This window comes from Mangifera indica, chromosome 1 (assembly GCF_011075055.1).
Source record: "Mangifera indica cultivar Alphonso chromosome 1, CATAS_Mindica_2.1, whole genome shotgun sequence".
Classification (NCBI taxonomy): domain Eukaryota; kingdom Viridiplantae; phylum Streptophyta; class Magnoliopsida; order Sapindales; family Anacardiaceae; genus Mangifera; species Mangifera indica.
Window position 1 is genome coordinate 3,053,612 of NC_058137.1, and position 23,303 is coordinate 3,076,914.

The 23,303-nt window shown below is 35.3% G+C and overlaps 5 protein-coding genes across 6 annotated transcripts; 3 read left to right on the top strand and 2 right to left on the bottom strand.

Annotated features, from left to right (window-relative positions):
• The first annotated feature begins 435 nt into the window (after positions 1 to 435).
• Positions 436 to 3,070, top strand: LOC123224091 (phenylalanine ammonia-lyase-like). The gene has a single exon (XM_044647621.1). The coding sequence runs from the start codon at positions 789 to 791 to the stop codon at positions 2,925 to 2,927; it is 2,139 nt and encodes a 712-aa protein (XP_044503556.1). The 5' UTR covers positions 436 to 788; the 3' UTR covers positions 2,928 to 3,070.
• Positions 3,071 to 6,483: 3,413 nt separating this feature from the next.
• LOC123224083 (phenylalanine ammonia-lyase) lies at positions 6,484 to 8,961 on the bottom strand. Its single transcript, XM_044647612.1, has one exon. The coding sequence runs from the start codon at positions 8,830 to 8,832 to the stop codon at positions 6,694 to 6,696; it is 2,139 nt and encodes a 712-aa protein (XP_044503547.1). The 5' UTR covers positions 8,833 to 8,961; the 3' UTR covers positions 6,484 to 6,693.
• A 1,193-nt stretch (positions 8,962 to 10,154) lies between these two features.
• Positions 10,155 to 13,872, top strand: LOC123193933 (isocitrate dehydrogenase [NAD] catalytic subunit 5, mitochondrial-like). Its single transcript, XM_044607026.1, has 7 exons — positions 10,155 to 10,576; positions 11,518 to 11,838; positions 11,928 to 12,089; positions 12,178 to 12,252; positions 12,421 to 12,530; positions 12,602 to 12,674; positions 13,246 to 13,872. Exons 1-7 carry the CDS (start codon positions 10,412 to 10,414, stop codon positions 13,435 to 13,437), a joined length of 1,098 nt encoding a protein of 365 aa, XP_044462961.1. The 5' UTR covers positions 10,155 to 10,411; the 3' UTR covers positions 13,438 to 13,872.
• Positions 13,873 to 14,540: 668 nt separating this feature from the next.
• Positions 14,541 to 16,469, top strand: LOC123229893. Of its 2 annotated transcripts, XM_044655924.1 has the most exons (2): positions 14,541 to 15,966; positions 16,072 to 16,469. In XM_044655924.1, the coding sequence occupies exons 1-2, from the start codon at positions 14,738 to 14,740 to the stop codon at positions 16,145 to 16,147; spliced, it is 1,305 nt and encodes a 434-aa protein (XP_044511859.1). In that variant the 5' UTR covers positions 14,541 to 14,737; the 3' UTR covers positions 16,148 to 16,469. The 2 variants fall into 2 exon arrangements, with proteins under 2 accessions (XP_044511859.1, XP_044511850.1); XM_044655915.1 differs by having other exon boundaries at positions 14,543 to 16,469.
• Positions 16,470 to 20,010: 3,541 nt separating this feature from the next.
• LOC123222812 (indole-3-acetic acid-induced protein ARG7) lies at positions 20,011 to 20,426 on the bottom strand. The gene has a single exon (XM_044645816.1). The coding sequence runs from the start codon at positions 20,394 to 20,396 to the stop codon at positions 20,016 to 20,018; it is 381 nt and encodes a 126-aa protein (XP_044501751.1). The 5' UTR covers positions 20,397 to 20,426; the 3' UTR covers positions 20,011 to 20,015.
• Between the last annotated feature and the right edge of the window lie 2,877 nt (positions 20,427 to 23,303).

The window sequence follows — 23,303 nt, forward strand, 5'->3', positions numbered from 1 at the left end:
CATACTTTATATTACTTTCAGAATTTGTTTGGTATTACTAAAGGTGCTTTTGGTAAACTATCACCTTTTATGTTCACATTTGGTTTTATGTGGACTCATAATAAATGTGTACACATGGTTGCATTGTGTGCAAATATTTGTTTTGTGTTACCCATTTTAGTACAATTGACAATTTATTTTGTCTGTATTTGAATTAATTATTTGTATATAAAATTATGTATTTTTATTAGTATGACATAATTTACTATAGGAAAATTCATTTTCTTTATTTAAAACATGGTCAAATATGTATTGGAATATACTATAAAAATAATAAGCAATGGGAGAGTTCATTGTATCTATTATTTATATTCTTTATGACCTGTAATTAGTTTAGGATTATGCTGACGTGGACATGGTTGACTGACCTCTTGGCCCATTCTTCAGTCTTCACCAATATTTTCCACTATCTTTCACCCAGTCAATATTACTCTTTCTCGCTCTTACTCAGTCCAGGCCACCACAATCCCTACCCCTCCGATCTCCACTACATCAACAGTCCAGATCTCTTCCCGAACAACCCGCAGTTTCCCTCTACCACCCTTGAGCTTACCTACCAATCCCTGTTACTTTCTACAGCACGGTAATGTCTCTCTCTTATCTCTATATATACATCTTCATTCTCTCCTTCGTTTTCTCAGGAAATCCCCTTACAAAGATTTCAAGTAAATACAAAAGCTTCTCACCTCTCTCTTGGTTTCCACCTCTCTCTTTTTTTTTTTTTTTTTATTATCTTTATAAATTAAGCAATGGAAATGGCTGCAATGAACGGTCATGAAAACGGGTGCTTGAATGGTTTCTGCACGGCTTCTAATGATCCTTTGAACTGGGGATTGGTGGCAGAGGGTCTTAAAGGGAGTCATTTGGATGAAGTGAAGCGTATGGTGGCCGAGTACAGGAAGCCTGTGGTGAAACTCGGTGGTGAGACTTTGACGATAGCTCAGGTGGCTGCCATTGCAACGGACGAGTCTGGCGTCAGAGTTGAGCTTTCAGAGTCTGCCAGAGATGGTGTTAAAGCCAGCAGTGACTGGGTAATGGAGAGCATGAATAACGGAACTGATAGTTATGGTGTCACCACTGGTTTCGGTGCAACTTCCCATAGAAGAACCAAAAACGGTGGCGCTCTTCAGAAGGAGCTCATTCGATTCTTGAATGCCGGAATCTTTGGTAATGGAACAGAGTCGTGTCACACACTGCCTCACTCAGCAACAAGAGCGGCCATGCTTGTCAGGATCAACACTCTTCTCCAGGGTTACTCTGGAATCAGATTTGAAATCTTGGAAGCAATTACCAGTCTTCTCAATAACAACATTACTCCTTGCCTCCCACTTCGTGGCACTATCACTGCCTCCGGTGACCTTGTTCCTCTGTCTTACATTGCCGGATTACTTACCGGTCGCCCCAATTCCAAGGCCACTGGACCTAACGGAGAAATCATTAATGCTGAAGAAGCCTCTAAACTCGCCGGTTTTGAAGTCTTTGAGTTGCAGCCTAAAGAAGGCCTTGCACTTGTGAACGGTACTGCTGTTGGTTCTGGAATGGCTTCAATGGTTCTTTTTGAGGCTAATGTTCTTGGTGTGTTGTCCGAAATTTTGTCAGCAATTTTTGCGGAAGTGATGCAGGGAAAACCTGAATTCACTGACCATTTGACACATAAGTTGAAGCACCATCCAGGCCAAATTGAGGCTGCAGCAATTATGGAACATATTTTAGATGGCAGTTCTTATGTTCAAGCTGCCAAGAAATTGCACGAGATGGATCCTCTTCAAAAGCCGAAACAGGATCGTTATGCCCTTAGGACTTCACCACAATGGCTTGGCCCACTGATTGAAGTAATCAGATTTTCAACAAAATCAATTGAAAGGGAGATCAACTCCGTCAATGACAACCCTCTGATCGATGTTTCAAGGAACAAAGCCTTGCATGGAGGCAACTTCCAGGGGACCCCAATTGGTGTTTCAATGGACAATACACGTTTGGCTATTGCATCTATTGGTAAACTTATGTTCGCCCAATTTTCAGAGCTTGTTAATGACTTCTACAACAATGGGTTGCCATCAAATCTCTCTGGCGGCAGAAATCCAAGCTTGGATTATGGCTTCAAGGGAGCTGAAATCGCTATGGCTTCCTATTGTTCTGAGCTCCAATACCTTGCCAATCCAGTCACCAGCCATGTCCAAAGTGCTGAGCAACATAACCAAGACGTGAACTCCTTGGGACTCATCTCTTCAAGGAAAACTGCTGAAGCTGTTGACATTTTGAAGCTTATGTCTTCTACGTACTTGGTAGCACTTTGCCAAGCAATTGATCTGAGGCACTTGGAGGAGAATTTGAAGAACACAGTTAAGAACACCGTAAGCCATGTGGCTAAGAAGGTTCTTACAATTGGAGCAAATGGAGAACTTCACCCATCTAGATTCTGTGAGAAAGATCTGATCAAAGTGGTTGATCGCGAACATGTTTTCGCTTACATAGATGACCCCTGCAGTGCTACTTATCCATTGATGCAAAAGTTGAGACAAGAACTTGTTGATCATGCATTGAACAACGGAGAAAATGAGAAGAATGTGAACTCTTCAATCTTCCAAAAGATTGGAGCATTTGAGGAGGAATTGAAGGCCGTTTTGCCTAAAGAGGTGGAGAATGCTAGAGTTGTGATTGAGAATGGAAATGCGGCGATTCCCAACAGGATCAAAGAATGCAGGTCTTATCCATTGTACAAGTTTGTGAGGGAAGAGCTGGGAACAGGATTCTTAACTGGTGAAAAAGTGAAGTCACCAGGAGAAGAATTTGATAAAGTATTCACTGCTATGTGTCAAGGCAAGATCATTGATCCAATGCTAGAGTGTCTCACAGACTGGAATGGTGCCCCTCTTCCACTCTGCTAGAGCTTTTTTTTTTTTTTTTCTTTCTTTAATTTCTAAAATTCCCTGTGAATAAAATTGGCTAATGCCTACGTTATTAAATGAATAAAAATCCATTTGTAATGATTTTCATTATATAATAAGTGAGAAATGGTTCCTCTTTTTTCGACTGTTAAGTATCAAAGATTGGGGCATTGTTCCTTGTATAAGATTGAATTTCATCTTAATAATTGTACTGCATTTATCTAAAGCAAAGCTGAAGGAAATTTACAGGCCTCTATAAAATGAAAGGCTCTGGCCTAAAGATTAGGCTCCCATTTGCTTAGGTTAGTGTCGGATTGAAAGGCGCCTCTGCAACGACTTCAACATTTTCTTTGCGGCCTTCAAGTTAAAGTATCCAAAACAGTGAAACCTCAGAGTGCTTGTGATGCTTAAAAAAACCCCCAAAAAAAAAAAAAATTCGACACAAACATCTATTATCGTACATCAGAAACGTGTTTTGTATGAGTGCACAGTGACACCCTCTGTCCACATTATCCAATGAGATTCAGAATATGTCTGTCAACATCTTTGGCAAATATATGTGACACATTGTTAAGATGCATACGTCTGTCATTTGAAGACAACCAATTGATTTTTTATTTGAGCCTCTAAATCCTGCTCATCATCAAAGCTAGCTAAGGTGGTCCTAAAGGTGGGCAACGAGAAGCCCTCAAACCTACTTCATCATAGCTAATTATAGTAGTTTAGACAACAGGACTCCAATTGCTGGGGAATTCTCCAATTCTTATTTACATACACGTATCTCTTTCTTCTTGTCTCTGGGGAATTCTCCTATGGATGGTCCTAAATTGAGTGGCCATTCTGCCACTCACTTTTCATGTTTTCGTCTTCTAGTTCAATTAAAGAGTTGGGCAACCATAAAATTATTACACGTGTCTTCTATTTTCACACTAGAGTACTCAACTATCTCACCTCTAAATAATTATTCGAAAAGGAAAAAAAAAAAAAAAGAGCTCCAATTATTTGGTATGAAAGGCTTTTCATGCCCACTTAAAAAATGGTATATTTTCCACTAAGGGTGAAATGGTTTTTCACCAAGTAAATCAATTCGATTAAAAAAATAATAATAATAAAATAAAATATTTCATCTACTAACATCCTAATTATGTTAGTTGGTATTATTATTAGTATGACCTAATTTACCAAAGAATAATTCGTTATCTTTGATAAAACTTGGTCAAATTTGGATAAATCTCATCAAGTGGGTCTTGGAAAATACTATATAATAAACCAAATTTGAATGTTAGAATGACCTATTTAAAATGTGCACATTTGGGGAGAAATGTTTAGTATTTCTTTTGGCCAAATGGCAAATTTCCACCCAAGCTTTGGTGAAACAAGAAATTTGTATCTTTTCAGTTAGAAATATAGAATTTTTCATTTGTCATCAATTTTCATTAGTGAATTCGGTTTGATTTCAGTAAAGATTATTATTTTACCTTTTGTTAATATAATGACAAGAATGTCATCACTATTTAATACAAATTTTAATTATTAATATATCTTTAATTTTTTTAAATTACAAAAATACCCCTAGCAAATATGAAATTCAATTGACCAATTTGTCTTCCAGTAATATTTAATTTACCATTTTATTCTCTAATAATTATAATTATAATTTATTATCTTTTCTTGCCTAAAAAGTAAATTTTTCTTATTTTTTTATTTTTTTATTTCTTCTCCTCCCATCATCTTCAAATATCCATCATCAACTGTCAATTAATTTCTTTCATCTCTTTTCATCTTCATCAACAACACTATCGTCACCCATCATCTTTCTCCTTTTGTCATCTTTACCACTGATCGTCGACCATCCTTTTCTCTTCCCTTCATCTTCACCAACAACATTATTGTTTATCATTATTCATTTTTAGTCATCTTCACTATCAACATCACCAGTCATCTTTCTTTTCTAATCATTTTTATTATTAGTTATCCTTCTTTTTTTGTTATTTTTACCATCACTCTTATATTTTTCAATTTTCTAGAAAAATCTCTCAATAACTTTAAATTTATATTTCGGTATAGATTATTATTTTACCTTTTGTTAATATAATGACAAGAATGTCATCACTATTTAATACAAATTTTAATTATCAATATATCTTTAATTTTTTTAAATTTCAAAAATACCCCTATCAAATATGAAATTCAATTGACCAATTTGTCCTCCAGTAATATTTAATTTACCATTTTATTCTCTAATAATTATAATTATAATTTATTATCTTTTCTTGTCTAAAAAGTAAAATTTTCTTATTTTTTTATTTCTTTTCCTCCCATCATCTTCAGATATTCACCATCAACTGTCAATTAATTTCTTTTATCTCTTTTCATCTTCATCAACAACACTATTGTCACCCATCATCTTTCTCCTTTTGTCACATTTACCACTAATCATCGACCATCATTTTCTCTTCCTTTCATCTTCACCAACAACATTATTATTGATCATTATTCCTTTTTAGTCATCTTCACCATTAACATCACCAATCATCTTTCTTTTTCAATCATCTTTATTATCAGTTATCCTTCTTTTCTTGTTATTTTCACCATCACTCTTATATTTTTCAATTTTCTAGAAAAATCTCTCAATAATTTTATATTTATATTTACTTTATTGAAAAGAAATAAGTGAAAGAAAAAAAAAATTAACATTTATTAAAAAATGAGTTAGAAAAAAAATTATCAACGTAGATCACCAAATCACATTGGGATATGTACACTTCGACTAGATCATCTATTTTTGTATATGATTTCAACATGATCATGCCTCTATAAGTGTAATTCAAACAAAATTGCACTTGGAAATGTGTGATTTTGGTGAGATTTCACCTTTATACGTGTAATGCAAGCATATAGAGGTGCAATTCTACCCAGAATTGCATTAAGTCAGATGCGATTTTAATTTTAAATTTGTACAAATTTGATACAATTCTAACTTGAATCACTCATTTTTAAATGTAATTCTATTGCAATCTCATGGAGAAAGGTGTGATCTCACGACATTATACTTACATAGTGTCATTTAAATGATAACATAAATTCATTGATCGATATATGAATAATTAGGTATATTGTTGCTATTCTTTTTTCTTTATTTCCCTTTATTTTAAGTACAACAAGTCTCAACAATTCTTCCACTCATTAAAATAGTGTAATACACACACACACACACACACACACACACACACACACACACACACACACATATATATATATATATATATATATATATATATATATATATATATATATGAATGAAAGAAGTCTTAAAATAGCTTATTTATAATCCCATGTGGATTTTCAAAATGCAATCAAACAATTTAAAAAAATATTTTCATTAGTGCTCATAGCTTATTTAAGACCACAAGCATACATGTGAATGGCAGCAGGGCCTATTACCACACAAATATTTGCTTCGCAAACAGTGCTCCTGGTTTGGGCTTATTTCTGAATTTGCTTCAGCTTTGTAGTACAATTATTTACAAGAAATTTAATCAGGCTCAAAGACAAGTTCAGGAGAATATATGCACCTCTTGTTCATTGAACAATGCTCCAATCTTTGCTATTTAACAGTGGAAAAAGTGAGCAACCATTTCTCATGTTCTATATTCAGAAAAACACATTACAAATGAATTTTAATCATTTATCACATAGGCATTAGGCAATTACTTTCACCAGGAATTGAAAATAATGAAATTAAAGAAAGAAAAACAAAATCACACTAGCAGAGTGGAAGAGGAGCACCATTCCAGTCTGTGAGACAATCTAGCATTGGATCAATGATCTTACCCTGGCACATAGCAGTGAATACTTTATCAAAATCCTCTCCGGGTGACTTCACTTTTTCACCTGTTAAGAATCCTGTTCCCAGCTCTTCCCTCACAAACTTGTACAATGGATAAGACCTGCATTCTTTGATCCTGTTGGGAATGGCTGCATTTCCATTTTCAATCACAATTCTAGCATTCTCCACCTCTTTAGGCAAAACGGCCTTCAATTCCCCCTCAAATGCTCCAATCTTTTGGAAGATTGAAGAGTTCACATTCTTCTCATTTTCACCATTGTTCAATGCATGTTCAACAAGTACTTGTCTCAGCTTTTGCATCAATGGATAGGTAGCACTGCAGGGGTCATCTATGTAAGCGAAAACATGTTCGCGATCAACCACTTTGATCAGATCTTTCTCACAGAATCTCGATGGGTGAAGTTCTCCATTTGCTCCAATTGTAAGAACCTTCTTAGCCACATGGCTTACGGTGTTCTTAACTGTGTTCTTCAAATTCTCCTCCAAGTGCCTCAGATCAATTGCTTGGCAAAGTGCTACCAAGTACGTAGAAGACATAAGCTTCAAAATGTCAACAGCTTCAGCAGTTTTCCTTGAAGAGATGAGTCCCAAGGAGTTCACGTCTTGGTTATGTTGCTCAGCACTTTGGACATGGCTGGTGACTGGATTGGCAAGGTATTGGAGCTCAGAACAATAGGAAGCCATAGCGATTTCAGCTCCCTTGAAGCCATAATCCAAGCTTGGATTTCTGCCGCCAGAGAGATTTGATGGCAACCCATTGTTGTAGAAGTCATTAACAAGCTCTGAAAATTGGGCGAACATAAGTTTACCAATAGATGCAATAGCCAAACGTGTATTGTCCATTGAAACACCAATTGGGGTCCCCTGGAAGTTGCCTCCATGCAAGGCTTTGTTCCTTGAAACATCGATCAGAGGGTTGTCATTGACGGAGTTGATCTCCCTTTCAATTGATTTTGTTGAAAATCTGATTACTTCAATCAGTGGGCCAAGCCATTGTGGTGAAGTCCTAAGGGCATAACGATCCTGTTTCGGCTTTTGAAGAGGATCCATCTCGTGCAATTTCTTGGCAGCTTGAACATAAGAACTGCCATCTAAAATATGTTCCATAATTGCTGCAGCCTCAATTTGGCCTGGATGGTGCTTCAACTTATGTGTCAAATGGTCAGTGAATTCAGGTTTTCCCTGCATCACTTCCGCAAAAATTGCTGACAAAATTTCGGACAACACACCAAGAACATTAGCCTCAAAAAGAACCATTGAAGCCATTCCAGAACCAACAGCAGTACCGTTCACAAGTGCAAGGCCTTCTTTAGGCTGCAACTCAAAGACTTCAAAACCGGCGAGTTTAGAGGCTTCTTCAGCATTAATGATTTCTCCGTTAGGTCCAGTGGCCTTGGAATTGGGGCGACCGGTAAGTAATCCGGCAATGTAAGACAGAGGAACAAGATCGCCGGAAGCAGTGATAGTGCCACGAAGTGGGAGGCAAGGAGTAATGTTGTTATTGAGAAGACTGGTAATTGCTTCCAAGAGTTCAAATCTGATTCCAGAGTAACCCTGGAGAAGAGTGTTGATCCTCACAAGCATGGCCGCTCTTGTTGCTGAGTGAGGCAGTGTGTGACACGCCTCTGTTCCATTACCAAAGATTCCGGCATTCAAGAATCGAATGAGTTCCTTCTGAAGAGCGCCACCGTTTTTGGTTCTTCTGTGGGAAGTTGCACCGAAACCTGTGGTCACACCATAACTATCAGTTCCATTATTCATGCTCTCCATCACCCAATCACTGCTAGCTTTGACGCCATCTCTGGCTGATTCTGAAAGCTCAACCTTGACGCCAGACTTATCGGTTGCAATTGCAGCCACCTGAGCTATCGTCAAAGTCTCACCACCAAGCTTCACCACCGGCTTCCTGTACTCCACCACCATACGCTTCACTTCATCCAAATGACTCCCTTTAAGACCCTCGGCCAGCAGTCCCCAGTTCAAGGGATCATTAGAAGCTTTGCATAAACTCTTCAAACATCCGTTTTCCTGACTGTTCATCGCAGCTGCTTCCATTGCTTAATTTACTGAGTATTAAACAGAAAAATTCTAACAAGAAAGAGAAGAGAAGCACTTAGAGAGATGGCTGAAAAGCTTTTTGATTACAGTTTGCAAATAAGTGTAAGGGGATTTCCTGAGGAAAAGAGAGACAGCAGAGGCCTATATATAGGGAAAGAGAGAGACCTGGTTGTGCATTAGGTGAGCTCAAGGAGTTGACGAAGGAAACTATCTGAGCCGTTGAAGAGGTGAAAATCGGAGGGTTTTGATTGTAGTGATGACGTGGACTAAGAGAGGAGAATGAGTAATATTGACTAGTGCAGGCGATCATATTTGAAGGGATTAATTTATTATTTTGTGTGGGTCCTCCAGGCCAGCATTATTCTAAATTAATTACAAATTTTAAGCTTATAAAATAGTTATACTTACTAAGCCTACATAAATATAATTTTACTTGGACCATTTCTATGATGATAAGGTTAGGGATGGCATAAGGGGAGGGGCATATCCCGTTTCCGTATTCATTTTGGTAAAAGATATCAACCTTCGTTATGAGACTGATAATGATTTTTTATTCTCATCATAAAAAAAATCTCTTTCTTACTTTTTATCTAAAAGAAAAAATCTACTCTTTATTTTTATATTTATAAAAAAAGATTTATTTTTTATATTATCTAAATATAATATAAATATATTAAATAATAAAATTAATTAATTATTTCAAATATTACAAATATTAATTATATTAATATATATAATAAAAATATAAATAAATATTAAAAATCTAAAAAACTAAAACTATAAAAATATATTAATATTTTAAGTAAAATTATTAATATAAAGAGACAGAGATGAAGACTGGGATAGAGTAGGGTAAAGACGAGACATGTGTATCTCTATCTTCAATTACGAAAATATTTTTCATTCTGTGTCATTTCCCTTCTTCATTTTTTTAGGACGTTTTTTCTTTGTTAAAATAAAAAAAGATCAAACACTTTAAATTTAGGTTGAAATTGTCATTCCTAGATAAGGTTGATTCAATTTATAAATAATATTATTTATTATATAAAATTTGTAATATTTATATGAATAAATTAATGCAAATATTTCACGCTATAATAGGCCATCTAAGTTTTGACCAATTAATCGACTGCTATTCTCCCATTCAAACTTGGTTTACTATAATATAGTATTTTCTAAGACCCGGTTGGTAAATTTGAATTTATGCACATTTGACCAAGATTTATATGAATTTTTCTTTATTAAACCATGTCATGCCAAACTTATAATTTGTTTTTTTTAATTGTTTTTATGATAAGTTTGCACTGGAATTACTTCAAGCACAAACACATTAATCTAAGCTTATGATAAATCAAAAAATGGAAGAACAAGAAATGTTCCCCATATCAAGCTTAATCTAAGCTTATGATAAAATTTTCCTGTGCCGTAGGTCTAAATAATCGGACCGAGGGAGCGTATCGTACGGAACCTTTCGACTTTTGAATGGGTATTGAATTCCGTTCGGACAAAAATAAATTTATTTTTATTATTCTTTTCGAAATTACGTCGACGCACCAAAAGCACAAGACTGATCATAATGGCGACTCAGCTCTTGAGACGAGTCCTCCGAAACGGATCCAACTCTAACCCTACCTCAATTTTACCTTTGGCTAAATACTTCTTGGCCGATGCTGCTCCGATCCGAGCTACTCTCTTTCCCGGCGATGGAATCGGCCCCGAAATCGCCGAGTCCGTTAAACAGGTCAACTCCGCTCCAAACCGGCTTTGCTTCTCGTCGTTGCATGCTCCTATTTGTTTTTTAACTTCTTCGTTTTGATTCTTTTGAATTATATTGATGATTATATTGGATGGCTTCTATCGTTCATCTTGTAGCTTAATTTTTCCTTAAGTATTTTGTGCTAGAATAATTTCGTTCTCATCTCTGGCAAAAATAAGCAAAGACATTACCACGAATATTGTTGTAAACTTCTTATGGAATTCTTCAGAGATGTGGATTGAAGTTTAATATAATCAAACAGATCTTCCATTTTGCCGACGGTCCTTCTGTAATTAAGTTTTACCTTATGTAGAGGAATAAAATTTACAATTTTCATGTCATATTTTTTATTTATTATCTGCTTGGACGCTTTGCATGAGTTGAAGTGTAAGGAGATGCTTGTTAAATAGTTAATTTATATACAATGAGAGTGCGGAAGTTGTGGTTGAATGGGGGAAATTGACTTACCCATTGAGAAAAGAAGTGAAAGTAAAATGCAGGATTGAATATTTTGTTTAGTTGGTTATTCATCGGAATATGGGTTTTAGGAGTAATTTATTTGTTTGTAATTCATGGTTTTGAGGATGTTCATCTTGGGATTTGGAGGTGTAAGGTCGGATTTGACCTTATTGATGGGAATATGTTGTATTCTTATTTATGTTGATTTTTTTTTTCTGTTTTGTTTATACTTAAATTTTCATCCAAATTTGTAGATTGTTCTCGAGGCAGAAATTTCTGCAGTGTTGTTCTTTGCCATTTGTTGAGCTAGTATCCTGAATATTCTATTTTTTCATATATTATGGCAAAAGATAATGGATCATGTTAATGATGACTTTAGTTGGCAAAGTTCAAGCATTTTTAGTAATAGTACTATGCCAAAATGCAACTTAAAGATATGACAGATGTTTTCATTTGCACTGATGTAGGTATTTAGAACAGCTGAAGTGCCAATTGAGTGGGAGGAGCACTATGTTGGATCTGAAGTTGATCCCAGAACTCAAAGTTTTCTGACATGGGAAAGTTTAGAATCAGTACGACGAAACAGGGTAGGCTTGAAAGGGCCTATGGCAACTCCAATCGGAAAAGGTCATCGATCTTTGAACCTTACTTTGAGGAAAGAACTTAATTTATATGCCAATGTTAGGCCTTGCTACAGTCTTCCTGGCTATAAAACTCGGTATGATGATGTCAATCTTATCACTATCCGTGAAAATACTGAAGGGGAGTACAGTGGACTTGAACATCAAGTGAGCTTTTCTTGCAAGAATATATTTCTGCTAACAAACATACTATGAATATAATATAATTCTAAGGAGTTTTTAATTTCTTATGATAGGTGGTAAGAGGTGTGGTTGAGAGTCTCAAAATTATTACCCGTCAGGCTAGTTTGAGGGTGGCTGAATATGCTTTTCACTATGCCAAGATGCATGGAAGAAAGAGAGTGTCTGCAATACACAAAGCCAATATTATGCAGAGAACAGATGGTCTCTTCCTCAAGGTCTACCATTTTTCAATGATTTAGAACCGACTACTCTACTGAAAATCTATATTTCCGAATATGAAATTTGACTTATATTTACCTGCAGTGTTGTCGTGAAGTTGCAGAGAAGTACCCTGATATAATATATGAGGAAGTTGTTATTGACAATTGCTGCATGATGGTATTATCAATTCCTTAACACATATACTTTTGTTATGTGAAGATATCTTAGATGTATAACTGATTGAATAATAAGGAACTGCAAGGGTGGTGCTTTGTTGTTTTTCTGTTTTAATAGTATCAAAACAAAGTTAGGGGCCAAAACTGACTAATTTGTTTCCATGTACAGCTTGTGAAAAATCCAGCTCTATTTGATGTATTGGTGATGCCCAACCTCTACGGTGACATTATCAGTGATTTATGTGCTGGTTTGATTGGTGGATTGGGCCTAACACCAAGGTAACCAGGATCCTCTGTCTACTTGAAAAACGTATTTTTGATCATCTAACAGCAGTTAATTTATGGTGCAGTTGCAATATTGGAGAGGGAGGAATTGCCCTTGCTGAAGCTGTTCATGGGTCAGCACCTGATATTGCTGGAAAGGTTGGCCTTAAAATCTAATTCATGAATTTTATCTTGCAATGATCCTTATCAAGTCACTATTTAACTCTGCCATATGTATATTCATGTCTGTTTGGTTATTTAATTGCTTTGGAGTTTTCTCTTTTCCTGGTAAGTTAATAATACCATTGTTTAGTTATTACAGATAATTGATCTTCAGATTAGAGTATGGGAAGGAGGGGACTCATTAAGCTTCTGAAGAAATACTGGTGGCTTTAGGTTTTTAGTGTGCCCTTCTAGAAACATAAACAAAGTTTGAATAGATTTGGATATTCTCTCCATAGGTTGACAGCAATTTTTATTGGTGATCATGCTTGAGATATGTCTTTTCCAATTTAAAATAGGTGTGCTAATGTATGAGATACTAGTGAGGTGAATGTTTTGTGTCAGTAAGCTTGATGTCTCCTCCAAAAACTTCTCAATTGCTGTTAAGTGGGTGACTTTGGCTCGCCAAGTTCCTTTGGAGCACATTATATTTTCTACTGATTGCTTTCATTTACTATCTGACCATTTATTTGCTACTTATCTGCTTATGTGTTTACACTGGAACTAGAATTTGGCAAATCCAACTGCCTTGCTGCTGAGTGCTGTGTCAATGTTGCGCCATTTAGAATTCCATGACAAGGCTGATAATATCCAGAATGCTATCCTAGACACAATTGCAGAGGGAAAGTATCGAACTGCTGATCTTGGTGGCTCTTCAACAACAACGGATTTTACAAAGGCTATTTGTGACCATCTTTAAAGATATGTTGCAACAAGAATTGAGGGCATGCTGAATTTCTAGCTTCCATTTTTTTGAGCCATGTTTCAGATGTTCATTTCTTTCACAGAAGTTCTATGTTTAAGGGGAATAAGACCCGTCACCTTGATGACTATCTAAAAGTTGGCCCTGTTGTCACTGTTCTGCCTGGGGGAATATGGGCGTCCTTGAGAAGGTAAATACATCATAATTAATGTGCTAGCCGACATGTGAAATGCCAAAAAATATTCAACTAAAAGATTGTTAGGGGAAAATTGCCTGTCGCCGAGAATTTTTGTTTGCATTTTGGTAATTCTGATCATTAATCTTATAACAGCAAATAAACGTATTATTATGTACTAGAGACGAAAGTTGCTTTTTAACTTTGGTTAATTTTTTGCTCTAGTTAAAGAGTTAAAATATTCAGTTTTTATGCCAGTCTTGTATTATATTTGATAATTATAAATGTCGTCAAAGCTATTCCATTTTTTTGGTTAGTGTAAGACTGAAGTTTTAGAGTTAATTGCGAAGGCGAACTTCTGCACATATTTTACCGACAAGTAGGCTGGTGGGTTGATTAAATTATCTTTTTGTGCAACCAAACTAGCCATTTATAATGTAACTATAAATCATCATCCATTATAGACGCAATGGTGGGTGGTGTCAGGTTGATTCTGATAAAAACCGTTATATTCACAGGTCATATCATGTAAAGGCCTGTCAATTGATTAGGGTCATTGTTATCATGTGTAAATAAATTTTTTTTTATTAATTAGATAGATAAATTTAAATATATAATTTTTATATTAAATAAGTTAGAATTTTAAAATATAATAAATATTTAAACTTAGATTTTTTTCTACAAATAAAATATTACACTTCTTGTAAAACCAAAAGTATTAAAAATCAGATGTGATATAGGTCAATTTTACGTGACAACAACAATTGCAGTTGTGATATGATAATATTAATAATAATAGAGTTGAATGAATTAATCTCTTCAGGGTTTGAAACTTTATAACATGCGCAAAATTTGGATTTAACATGTGAAAAAAAACAAAAGGAAGGTAATTTATTTAATAATATTTATAATTTTGAGAAGTTTATTAAGCCCAAAATGAAATGTAATTTCATTGCAGGTCGCGCGTATTGAGCACGCCTTTGGAAACGCTTGCGCAAAGACCCACCCTTTTTTCAATCCTTTGGAGCTTGCATCATCACCACCACTCGCGATCAAACAAACTCCCAACATAAAACAAAAACATAGAAGTCTCCTCCACCACCATCTCAGCCGCCGCAAGCGATGACCGATCAGCCACGGCTGCGCCACATCCGCAGCACCAGCCAGTTGATCAAACAAACCACCGCCACCTTCACTGCCAATCTCCATACATTTCTCTTCCTTTCTCTCCTTTTATTCTCCTTTCGTTCCCTCGTCGAGAGTGGGTCCTACCTCCTCACCTCCTTCATCGACCGCGACGCCTCTCTCAAGTCTCTCCTCTCCCGGCTGGACTTCTCCAATCACCACTCATCCACGCGCCGTCTGCATCTTCACCATCCTCACCACCATCACCGCCACCACCACCACCAGCGTCGCCGCCCCTTTTTACATCTGACACGTGTTGGAACTTTGGACGATGATTTCTTCTCCGGAGATGATGACATTGATAGACCAATGTTCAATCCTCTCCTCAAAAAGCCTGTCAATGCCACTCTGGTAATTTTCTCTGATTTCGATCCCAGTTTAGGGTTTTCTAATGAAATCGTTGATAATGGAATTGAATTTTCCTATATGATTCGTCATGGTGTTACATTTAAAATGAGTGGCAGATTAGAGAAATCCACTGGTAGAGAAGAGTTAAGTTATGATGATGTTAGTGAACAAGAAGGGGCTCATGATGGTCAAGAAATGGAGAGAATTGTCGATTTTCAAATGCTTATAAAGGGACTAGAGCTGGGTCGTCGTGACGTGACAGCATTGTTTTTCCTCGTGAGTTTCTTGTCGGCTGCTTATGGTTGGGTAATTTTAGGGTTTACCGCAATTTATTCATGGGTTCTGGGGATTGTTTTTGTTACAGTCGTAAATGATTTGGTTGGAAGGTTTAGTTCATTATTTGGTGTTGTGTGGGATGGGTCAAGATTGGGAATAAAAAGGCTTACTGGTTTTGTTTTAATGAGATGGGCAGTTAGAGATGCTTTGACTCAGCTTCTCGGCTTGTGGTTTTTTGGGGAAATTGAGGATCAATACTCATTTTTCAAGCTTTTTGTGAGGTTGAAATTGATGCCGTTTTCTGTTATGTCAACATGGATACGAGGGTTTGAAAAAGAGATCTCAGGGTTCTTGTTTACATGGTCTTTGGCAGATACCTTTGTGGCTTTTATATTTGCTGTTGATGCCTGGGTTGCCATTGTTGACTCAAGGAGGACCGGAAGAGAGATAGTTAAAGAAGGTTGTTATATGTTATTGACAATGATAAATCAAGCTATACAGATTAAATGTCTGGAGGCTATACTTTGTGGATCATGTGCAAGGTGGGCTTTGGCTCATGTGTTTGGGAAATCTTTTGCTATGATTTTACAATCAACTGTAGAGGTTTACTTTATGGTGGCTTGGCTGATCTTTTACTTTGCTGCAAGGTCTAGGGATGCTAATATAGAGGGAATGAGTTTTGGGCGGAGGGAATTGGAGGGTTTGGTTGATGGACATAGATGATATCTAGTAGATAATGGCATGATGATTTCCTTTGCAGTTGCGGGCTTCAATTGAACGCTAAAAGTCGCGGTTATGTCTTCAGTGCTCTGTGTCTTCCTGTTTTGCATTCCCATTGATATAGCACTGCCACTGGCTGGTGTAATCACCAACGATATGTTGTATGTACTTTACAACAAGATTACATATTACTCGTGTATATTTTCCAAGCAAATGCTTCATGTGAATATTTTGTTCCAATCAATGTTTTAAATGCACTGCAGTACCTGTTTCTGGTGATGGCAATATACTTGAGAATGGTAATTGATTTACCGCCGTTCTGATATGCATGCTTCTAAGCTTGAGAAATTTATTTTTTTATTTATTCCCTTCGTTTTCCTTTCGTAGGTGTTTCACTGAGATATATACATGGTACTGAATTGATGCCATTATCTACATGGTCAAGCATGTATATGTGTTACTGCATTATTATGAAAAATTTTCTTTCCTCGATTACATTTGTAATCCTTGTCTGTGTTTTTTATGGTGCATGAACTTTTAACCAGCAGTCCTTGCTTTGCCTTTGGCATTATCTTGATATGTTACTATGACAGTTAAAATTAATAAGTGAGAGATGAGTATTTGGACTAGAGAAGCTTAGGAAGTGAGCCAAGGTCCTATCATAATTTAGTGACTTTTGGAGAAATTGTTCTTAGCAAGATGCTAACAGCAGCAATTATGATATTGCTTTGATGAGTTGCAGATTGTATCACATGTGAGTTTCGTCGTGGTAGGCACACTTTAGGGATTGTCTTTAATATCCTATCCTTTTTTGTTGGTTATGGGTTTTGGTGTCCATGTCAATCTGGAAGTAACTTGTTATTGTCATTTTATACACTTCCAACATATCAGGGAGAAAAGGAGGTGGGGATAAAAAAGTAGAGAAAATTGAAGATATTATATGTATGTTATGCATGCTAGTGGGTCATACATTATCTATTTTTGCTCCTTAATTAGGCTGAATATATTCTTGGATTAAGCCCTGTGTCCAGACTAGTAACATTAATAGACAGATAAAACCATTGGTTGTTGATACTACACTGTGTATGATTGGTTTAAATTTCATTTTTCATTCAACATTAAATAAATCCTCTATCTGGAAACCTCAATCCACAGAAAATAGCAGGAATACATGCAATAACGGATGCCAGGAGTTGTGCCAGCCTAAGTCTTCTATTTTAAAGTTAATGAACAGTCAGCCTCCATTCAAATTAGCTGGAGGTTTTTTTTTTCTTCCACTCGATATGAAGTGATATTATGTGTCCTGTCCTTGATTCCATTGTAATGTACATCTGGTTCACGGGGGTTTGTGGTCATCGGAGAACTAGTGGAGATTGTTTATATGAGGATGTTTCTATAGGAGTATTTGAATGTGTTTTTCAGTGTTGAATCCATTTAATAATTTATATTGATATGATTGTGTTTTTAATGGTTGGGTTAGACTTGTTTTAGGAAATGAAGTTATCTTTCTTACTGCCCCTTAATGTTTATGTGCACCTCTTTTTAAAAAGTTATTTTCTGGTGATCATATCTTCTGCTGATAGTCTGAATTTGGCTGCTGCTATCTTTTAAGCTCATAGTATCTTTTTAGGTTTCCATTCAATACCTAATTCTTTGAAGCATACGACCTCCCAATGAATATCTTTTGATGGTAGGGCTGAGCTGAAAGTTTGCTTAGGTCATATTCTTTTGTGTCACTCTGGAATCTTGATTTGCATGTCTTTTTATTTGTGCTTTTCTGCTAACAAATTGTATAATTTCTCTCTAGTTGTGCACAATTCCAGGATGTCTTGAAGTTGGCCGCCTCAACAGACAAGAATGATCATCTTTACTAAAACAAAATTTTCTCAGCCTAGCCTGGCAAATTTAAGGCGCTGGTGGGTGACCTTTTTTTTTTTAGGTCCAGGTTTACAGATTGACTGCGTATCCCATCAAACAGCAGCCCCGGTATTATCTAATTGGATTGGCTCTTTCACTGCCTTTTTTGGTTCTTTAGTTCTGTCTCGTTGCATTTAGTTTGGTTCTGAAAAAAAAAAATCCTAGTTCACAGGGGCTAAACGACCTTTGCGAATTACAGCAATTCGAAAACCTCTTTTGATTGTTTGTGCAGCCCAGTGGCAATAGCAAACTATCCAGAATTTTTTTAATAAGCAATGGATGAAATTTCTTTCTGCATCTTAAATGGGTCAAATGAAACCGTTTAGGTTATCTCTTTGCTGAATCGAGCAATCACTTCACTCAGTCAACATTTGATTATAAAAGGCACTGCAGCATACTGTGGTTGGACTTCTGGTTTGAATTATTTGGACAAAATTTCTGGTTAAGCCCCCTTTCCTAGCCTTGTTTTAAAAAATTAAGGAGTTTGATTGATGTAATGTTTTATTATTAAAATAAATAAATTATTTTGAAAATAGATTATTTAAAAAATTATTAATTATAAATAATTATTATATTTAATAAAATTTAATAAGTATAAATAATTATTGTGTTTGGTTAAAAATAATAAAAAAATATTAATAAATTATTTTATTTAAATATCGTTAAATATAATTAGTTTTAAATATTTTTATATTATTTATTATATTAATTAAAAATAAATTTATTTTTATCTTAAAAAATTAATAAATAATAATATAATTATAATAAAATCAAAATCAATGTTATTTTGGTAATCTTTTAATAAAAGTGAAAGTAATAATTAAATTATTATTTATATTATTTGTTATGTCAATATTAATAATAAAAGATTATCGTAATCTTTTATTATTGATAAATTAAATAAAATAATGTAAAAAATAAAAAATAAATTAACAAAATAATGTTTAAATCTCTTTTAAGTCCACCGGCTCCTGAGTGTCATCTCTATTCTGTCATTCCGTTGTCTCAAACAGCCAAACCTGAAGAAGAAACGCCTATCACCTTTTCTTTTCGTTATTTGGGAACCACTTGTCTTAACAGGCTTGAAGATTTGTCCGAGTTTTTATCTGTACCCTGGAAAAATATAAATCGCTCTAAATTAATTAGACTATTTTTAGCCTGGCCAATCAGATGTACATCCGTAGAAATTCGAAGACATTCAACTCTTTATATGGGGTTGTGAAAATATTGTGGTGTTTATTTTATATATTATTTTTTAATTAAAAATTTTTATTTAAATCGAATTTTTATTATTTTTATCTTGATATATCAAAAGCTAATTTTGAACTCAAATTTTTACTTGAGAATTTTACATCTTTTCCCACTCAAAGAAACCTGTACAAGTAAGTAAATGATTGTCGGCAATTTGCTATGAGTTGTCTAATTGCAGCTTCCAGCAGGTTCTTTCTGGATACGAGTTAAACCGGTAGCACTTCCATCTCCGCTTCAAAATCTTTTCCTTTTTATTTTTATTATTATTTTTTTGAATTTATCCTCCTGGAGTCAATTGAAAACTACCAAAATAGTGTCAGGGCGTCAGTGGGTGGGTCTATTGTCTGCAGTTGTCCAGCTTCAGTATTAAGTTGTGATGTGATAAAGAGCCAGCTTGCAACACAAGATGCATTAAAGAGCAGAAAGCAAAATAAGCAAATTCATGTTAATGAATTCAATCATACTAACAATTACAATCATCAACTAGAAACAATATGTAAAGAAATTATAGCCTGCAATTTTTAATATCGGATTATTGGATTTAATAAAATTTTGACATCTTTAATCCAAAAGTTGTAGTGTCGGATCTTTTAGATTTGTCAAAGGGTCACAATTGGATTATATCATTAACCAGACATGCAACTAATCCACATGAATGAGTTAAATTCTCAAAAAGACTTGTAAATGTAGACGAATTGGTTAATTAAAGACACAAAAACATGCTTCGATGGTGAGGAGAAGTGGCACAACGAACAACATCAAGAAAGGTATTCTCTTCACAAGGAATGCAGAGTTTTTTGTGGGTGGTGAAATCATATTCATCCCGTGCTTGATCCAGCAATGCCATGAAAAGAGGGTGCTTCAGCAAAGAGATTTTGATCACATAACGCTTGTAATTCTCTCCAACATACACCACTAAATGACCCTTTGGCACATCTCTGGGAATGGCCTCTCCCTCACGCTGCATCGAAGGCCACAAACTCCATTGATAACAATACTCACAACCTCCAGCTGCACAAGGAAGAACCCGACTCCCCATTTTCCTCCACTTGTTAATGCATGCCATAAAAAACTTCTTCTTCATTATCTTCACGTGTAAATCCTAAAAGAGAGTGAAGAAGAATGACTGACTGGTGTAGTACAAAAAAAAAGTGCAAAAAAGGAAGTTTATATAGGCGTTTGAGGGGTAAAAAGCCGCAATTTTGGAGCTTTAAATGCTTGTAGTGATATTTAAATACTTTAGAACTTTGCCGTGCCCGTGCGGTACTCGATTTAGCTGTATTTATAAAATGGAGAAAATCTTTGACATGAAAATGTACGATCATGCATGTTATATGATGATTATTTATATGTATATATTATTAGTCAGAAGGTCACATAGAAATGCTTAGTTTAAAGAGGGCATGGCGCTTGATCAGTGATCTTTCGAAGTTCTCGAAGTAAAGACCCCACTGGTTGAGAGTGAGTATGGAAAAGATAAGATATGAAGAGAGGGATGGGATAAGTTTCTTGGGCAAAGTGCGATCTCCACTTGTTTTGTAAATAAGTTCAATTGGATATTCTATAATATTTATCAGTTTTGGTTGTGTAAAAGAAAATGGAATTTCCCTTTGATTAAGGATTAATGATATTGATTTAAGGTTCTTTGATTTCTTATGTTATGAGAGAAAATACATGGACAATAGTGTAGATTTAAAACTGGTTCAACAGTCTCCCTGCAGAATGGAGATAGATTCGGGATAAGTATTGCGTATCTTTGCACTGTGCTTTCTGCCTGAGCACGCGTGGAAGTGATGGGCTTTCGACAGCAAAATGGATACCTTGAGTTGCAGAGAAAAGCATTAGATTGGACTTTCAAAGACCATTCAAACCTAAGTATTTCTTTAATGAACATTCATTAATTTCATGTCAAATCCATTAATTTTGAGTACTCAAGTTTACTTACCCACCTGATCCCAAGATTCTTCTTTCACTTTAGCTTCTGTTCTATGAAATCTCATTCTTCCTTGAATCCTAAATCATCTCACACATAGATTATCAGATGATTAATCAAGTACTGCAACTGATAATGAAATGGCGATGCATCTTGTAAGTTATTTAAATGGAACGAAGAGTACAATCTTCTAATAGATTTTGATCATGAAAAGACGATTAAAAAAAGAGAGAAGTGCAAAATGTAGACATCAATTTGGGTAAATGTGCCCACATTTTTGCAGGCATAAAAGAGCAACTCTAACTTAATAGTCTGGCACTATTCAACTTGGAAAATGAAGCTCCAGTTGTACTTTTCTCGCGTAAACTTTGCCTGAAAGCTCTCCTCCATCTTTTGTGAAAAACTATTACAGCAAACAAGACCAAAAGCGCTCTCTCAGCCAAATTTCTAGTCTTTCTAACTTAATAGATATACATTAAGTAAATAGCGTTTGGGTAAATCTTGAACCCGCACATGTTTGCACAACACTTACACAATTTCAAAGAGTAAAACCATGTTTACTAAGAGCACAAATTTATATACTAACCATAATAATGGGTCATATTTAGATTATATGATAACACTTCATTATTAATATATACAAATAAATTATATAAATTTATCTATATTGTTATTAAAAAATTTATTCAATTAGGTTTTATCATGTTAATTTATATAAATAAATTATTTATCCTAATAATATTACTTTAAAAATAATAAATTATTGAAAAGGAGACATTGTTGAGGTGACTGAGTGCATGAACACACTCAGGCACTCTCACTATCATATCATAAATGTATGTTCGTGTGTGGCTTACCTAGGGCCACCGCCCACCGACCACCGTGACGCCCCAATGATTTGATAGGACAGGACTCTCCCTCAGGCGACCTTTCACGTGTGTTCTTCAGTTGTTATTAGCTGGCACAATCTGCCATGCACTCTTTTAATATTAATTATGTACTGTTGTATTGCCCCAATTCAACTAACCTCTATGGCTCTCATCTCTTTGTGTTAACTCCATCCCATGCTTCCTCTGGGGAAGCATTGCCTTACATTCGCCCGTCTACTTCTCTGAAGATAATTGTCCTAACCACCATTATTCATTTGCAAACAGCTTTGACTTTCGACCGGTTGAGTTTTAGGTGTATATTCCATGTATCTGCCTGATTTTGTTGTGTTGGTTTGCATGCCACAGCTTACATTTCGAGCTGGAATCTAACCACCAATATATTCCTCCCGAGAACTGGTTTTGTAGGTGCTACTAGGGTAGTATTGTGTGCTTGTGGCAACATCCAGAGAACTGTCCTCAGTGAATTTTGGTTGGGCAACTAAATTGTGATATTTAGAGTGTCAATTATTGGGGCCAGCTGACTGGAGTCCTTAAAACGGGATGACTCTAGACTGTTATTGGATTTCCCAGATGTCTGGTTATCTGAGGTCTTCTTACGTCATCTTTCAGGAGCCATAAAGACTGATTGGTATATTGGATGACTAATAAGGTGACTAAACACAGAAGGAACCTTTTCCTAACGTTGATCTATTGCAAAAGTTAAGTTGTAGTAGTAGCCATAAAGATCTAGTAAGATCTTTATGTCTATTATCAGAGCAAAGAGAAAACAAAAGAGAGAAAATTTTATCATAGTTTATCTAATGATAAAAAAAAACACATATCCCCAGTGTAATTATTAGTTATTACTTAAAAAAAAAAACTTGGAAAGGATATATATAGAAGGGAGTGTATACATTTTTCTCTCTTCCTTTTCTTTCTCCCTAGGTTCTAGGACTTGAAAAGAGAAGTTACATTCTAACACAAGATTCATAATATAAATATGATTTTGCAGATATATTTCTATTCAAATTGACTTGAAAAGGGAATATTTATAATAACATAATTATCTCAAATGGGAAGGAGGAGATAATTTTTCCTTGCTGCCATGGAGGAAAATAAAAGATTCAAAACATATTGTTTATCAATAAAACTAGGTATACTTACTTTGAGTTCACAAATAAGTACATTT

Excerpts from the sequence above, each read along its gene's own strand:
- LOC123193933 (XM_044607026.1), top strand. The coding sequence starts at position 10,412 with ATGGCGACTCAGCTCTTGAGACGAGTCCTCCGAAACGGATCCAACTCT. Across the intron at positions 12,253-12,420 it reads TTGACAATTGCTGCATGATG|CTTGTGAAAAATCCAGCTCT; the intron begins GTATTATCAATT and ends TTCCATGTACAG. Across the intron at positions 12,675-13,245 it reads CACCTGATATTGCTGGAAAG|AATTTGGCAAATCCAACTGC; the intron begins GTTGGCCTTAAA and ends CACTGGAACTAG.
- LOC123224083 (XM_044647612.1), bottom strand. The coding sequence starts at position 8,832 with ATGGAAGCAGCTGCGATGAACAGTCAGGAAAACGGATGTTTGAAGAGT.
- LOC123229893 (XM_044655915.1), top strand. The coding sequence starts at position 14,738 with ATGACCGATCAGCCACGGCTGCGCCACATCCGCAGCACCAGCCAGTTG.
- LOC123224091 (XM_044647621.1), top strand. The coding sequence starts at position 789 with ATGGAAATGGCTGCAATGAACGGTCATGAAAACGGGTGCTTGAATGGT.
- LOC123222812 (XM_044645816.1), bottom strand. The coding sequence starts at position 20,396 with ATGAAGAAGAAGTTTTTTATGGCATGCATTAACAAGTGGAGGAAAATG.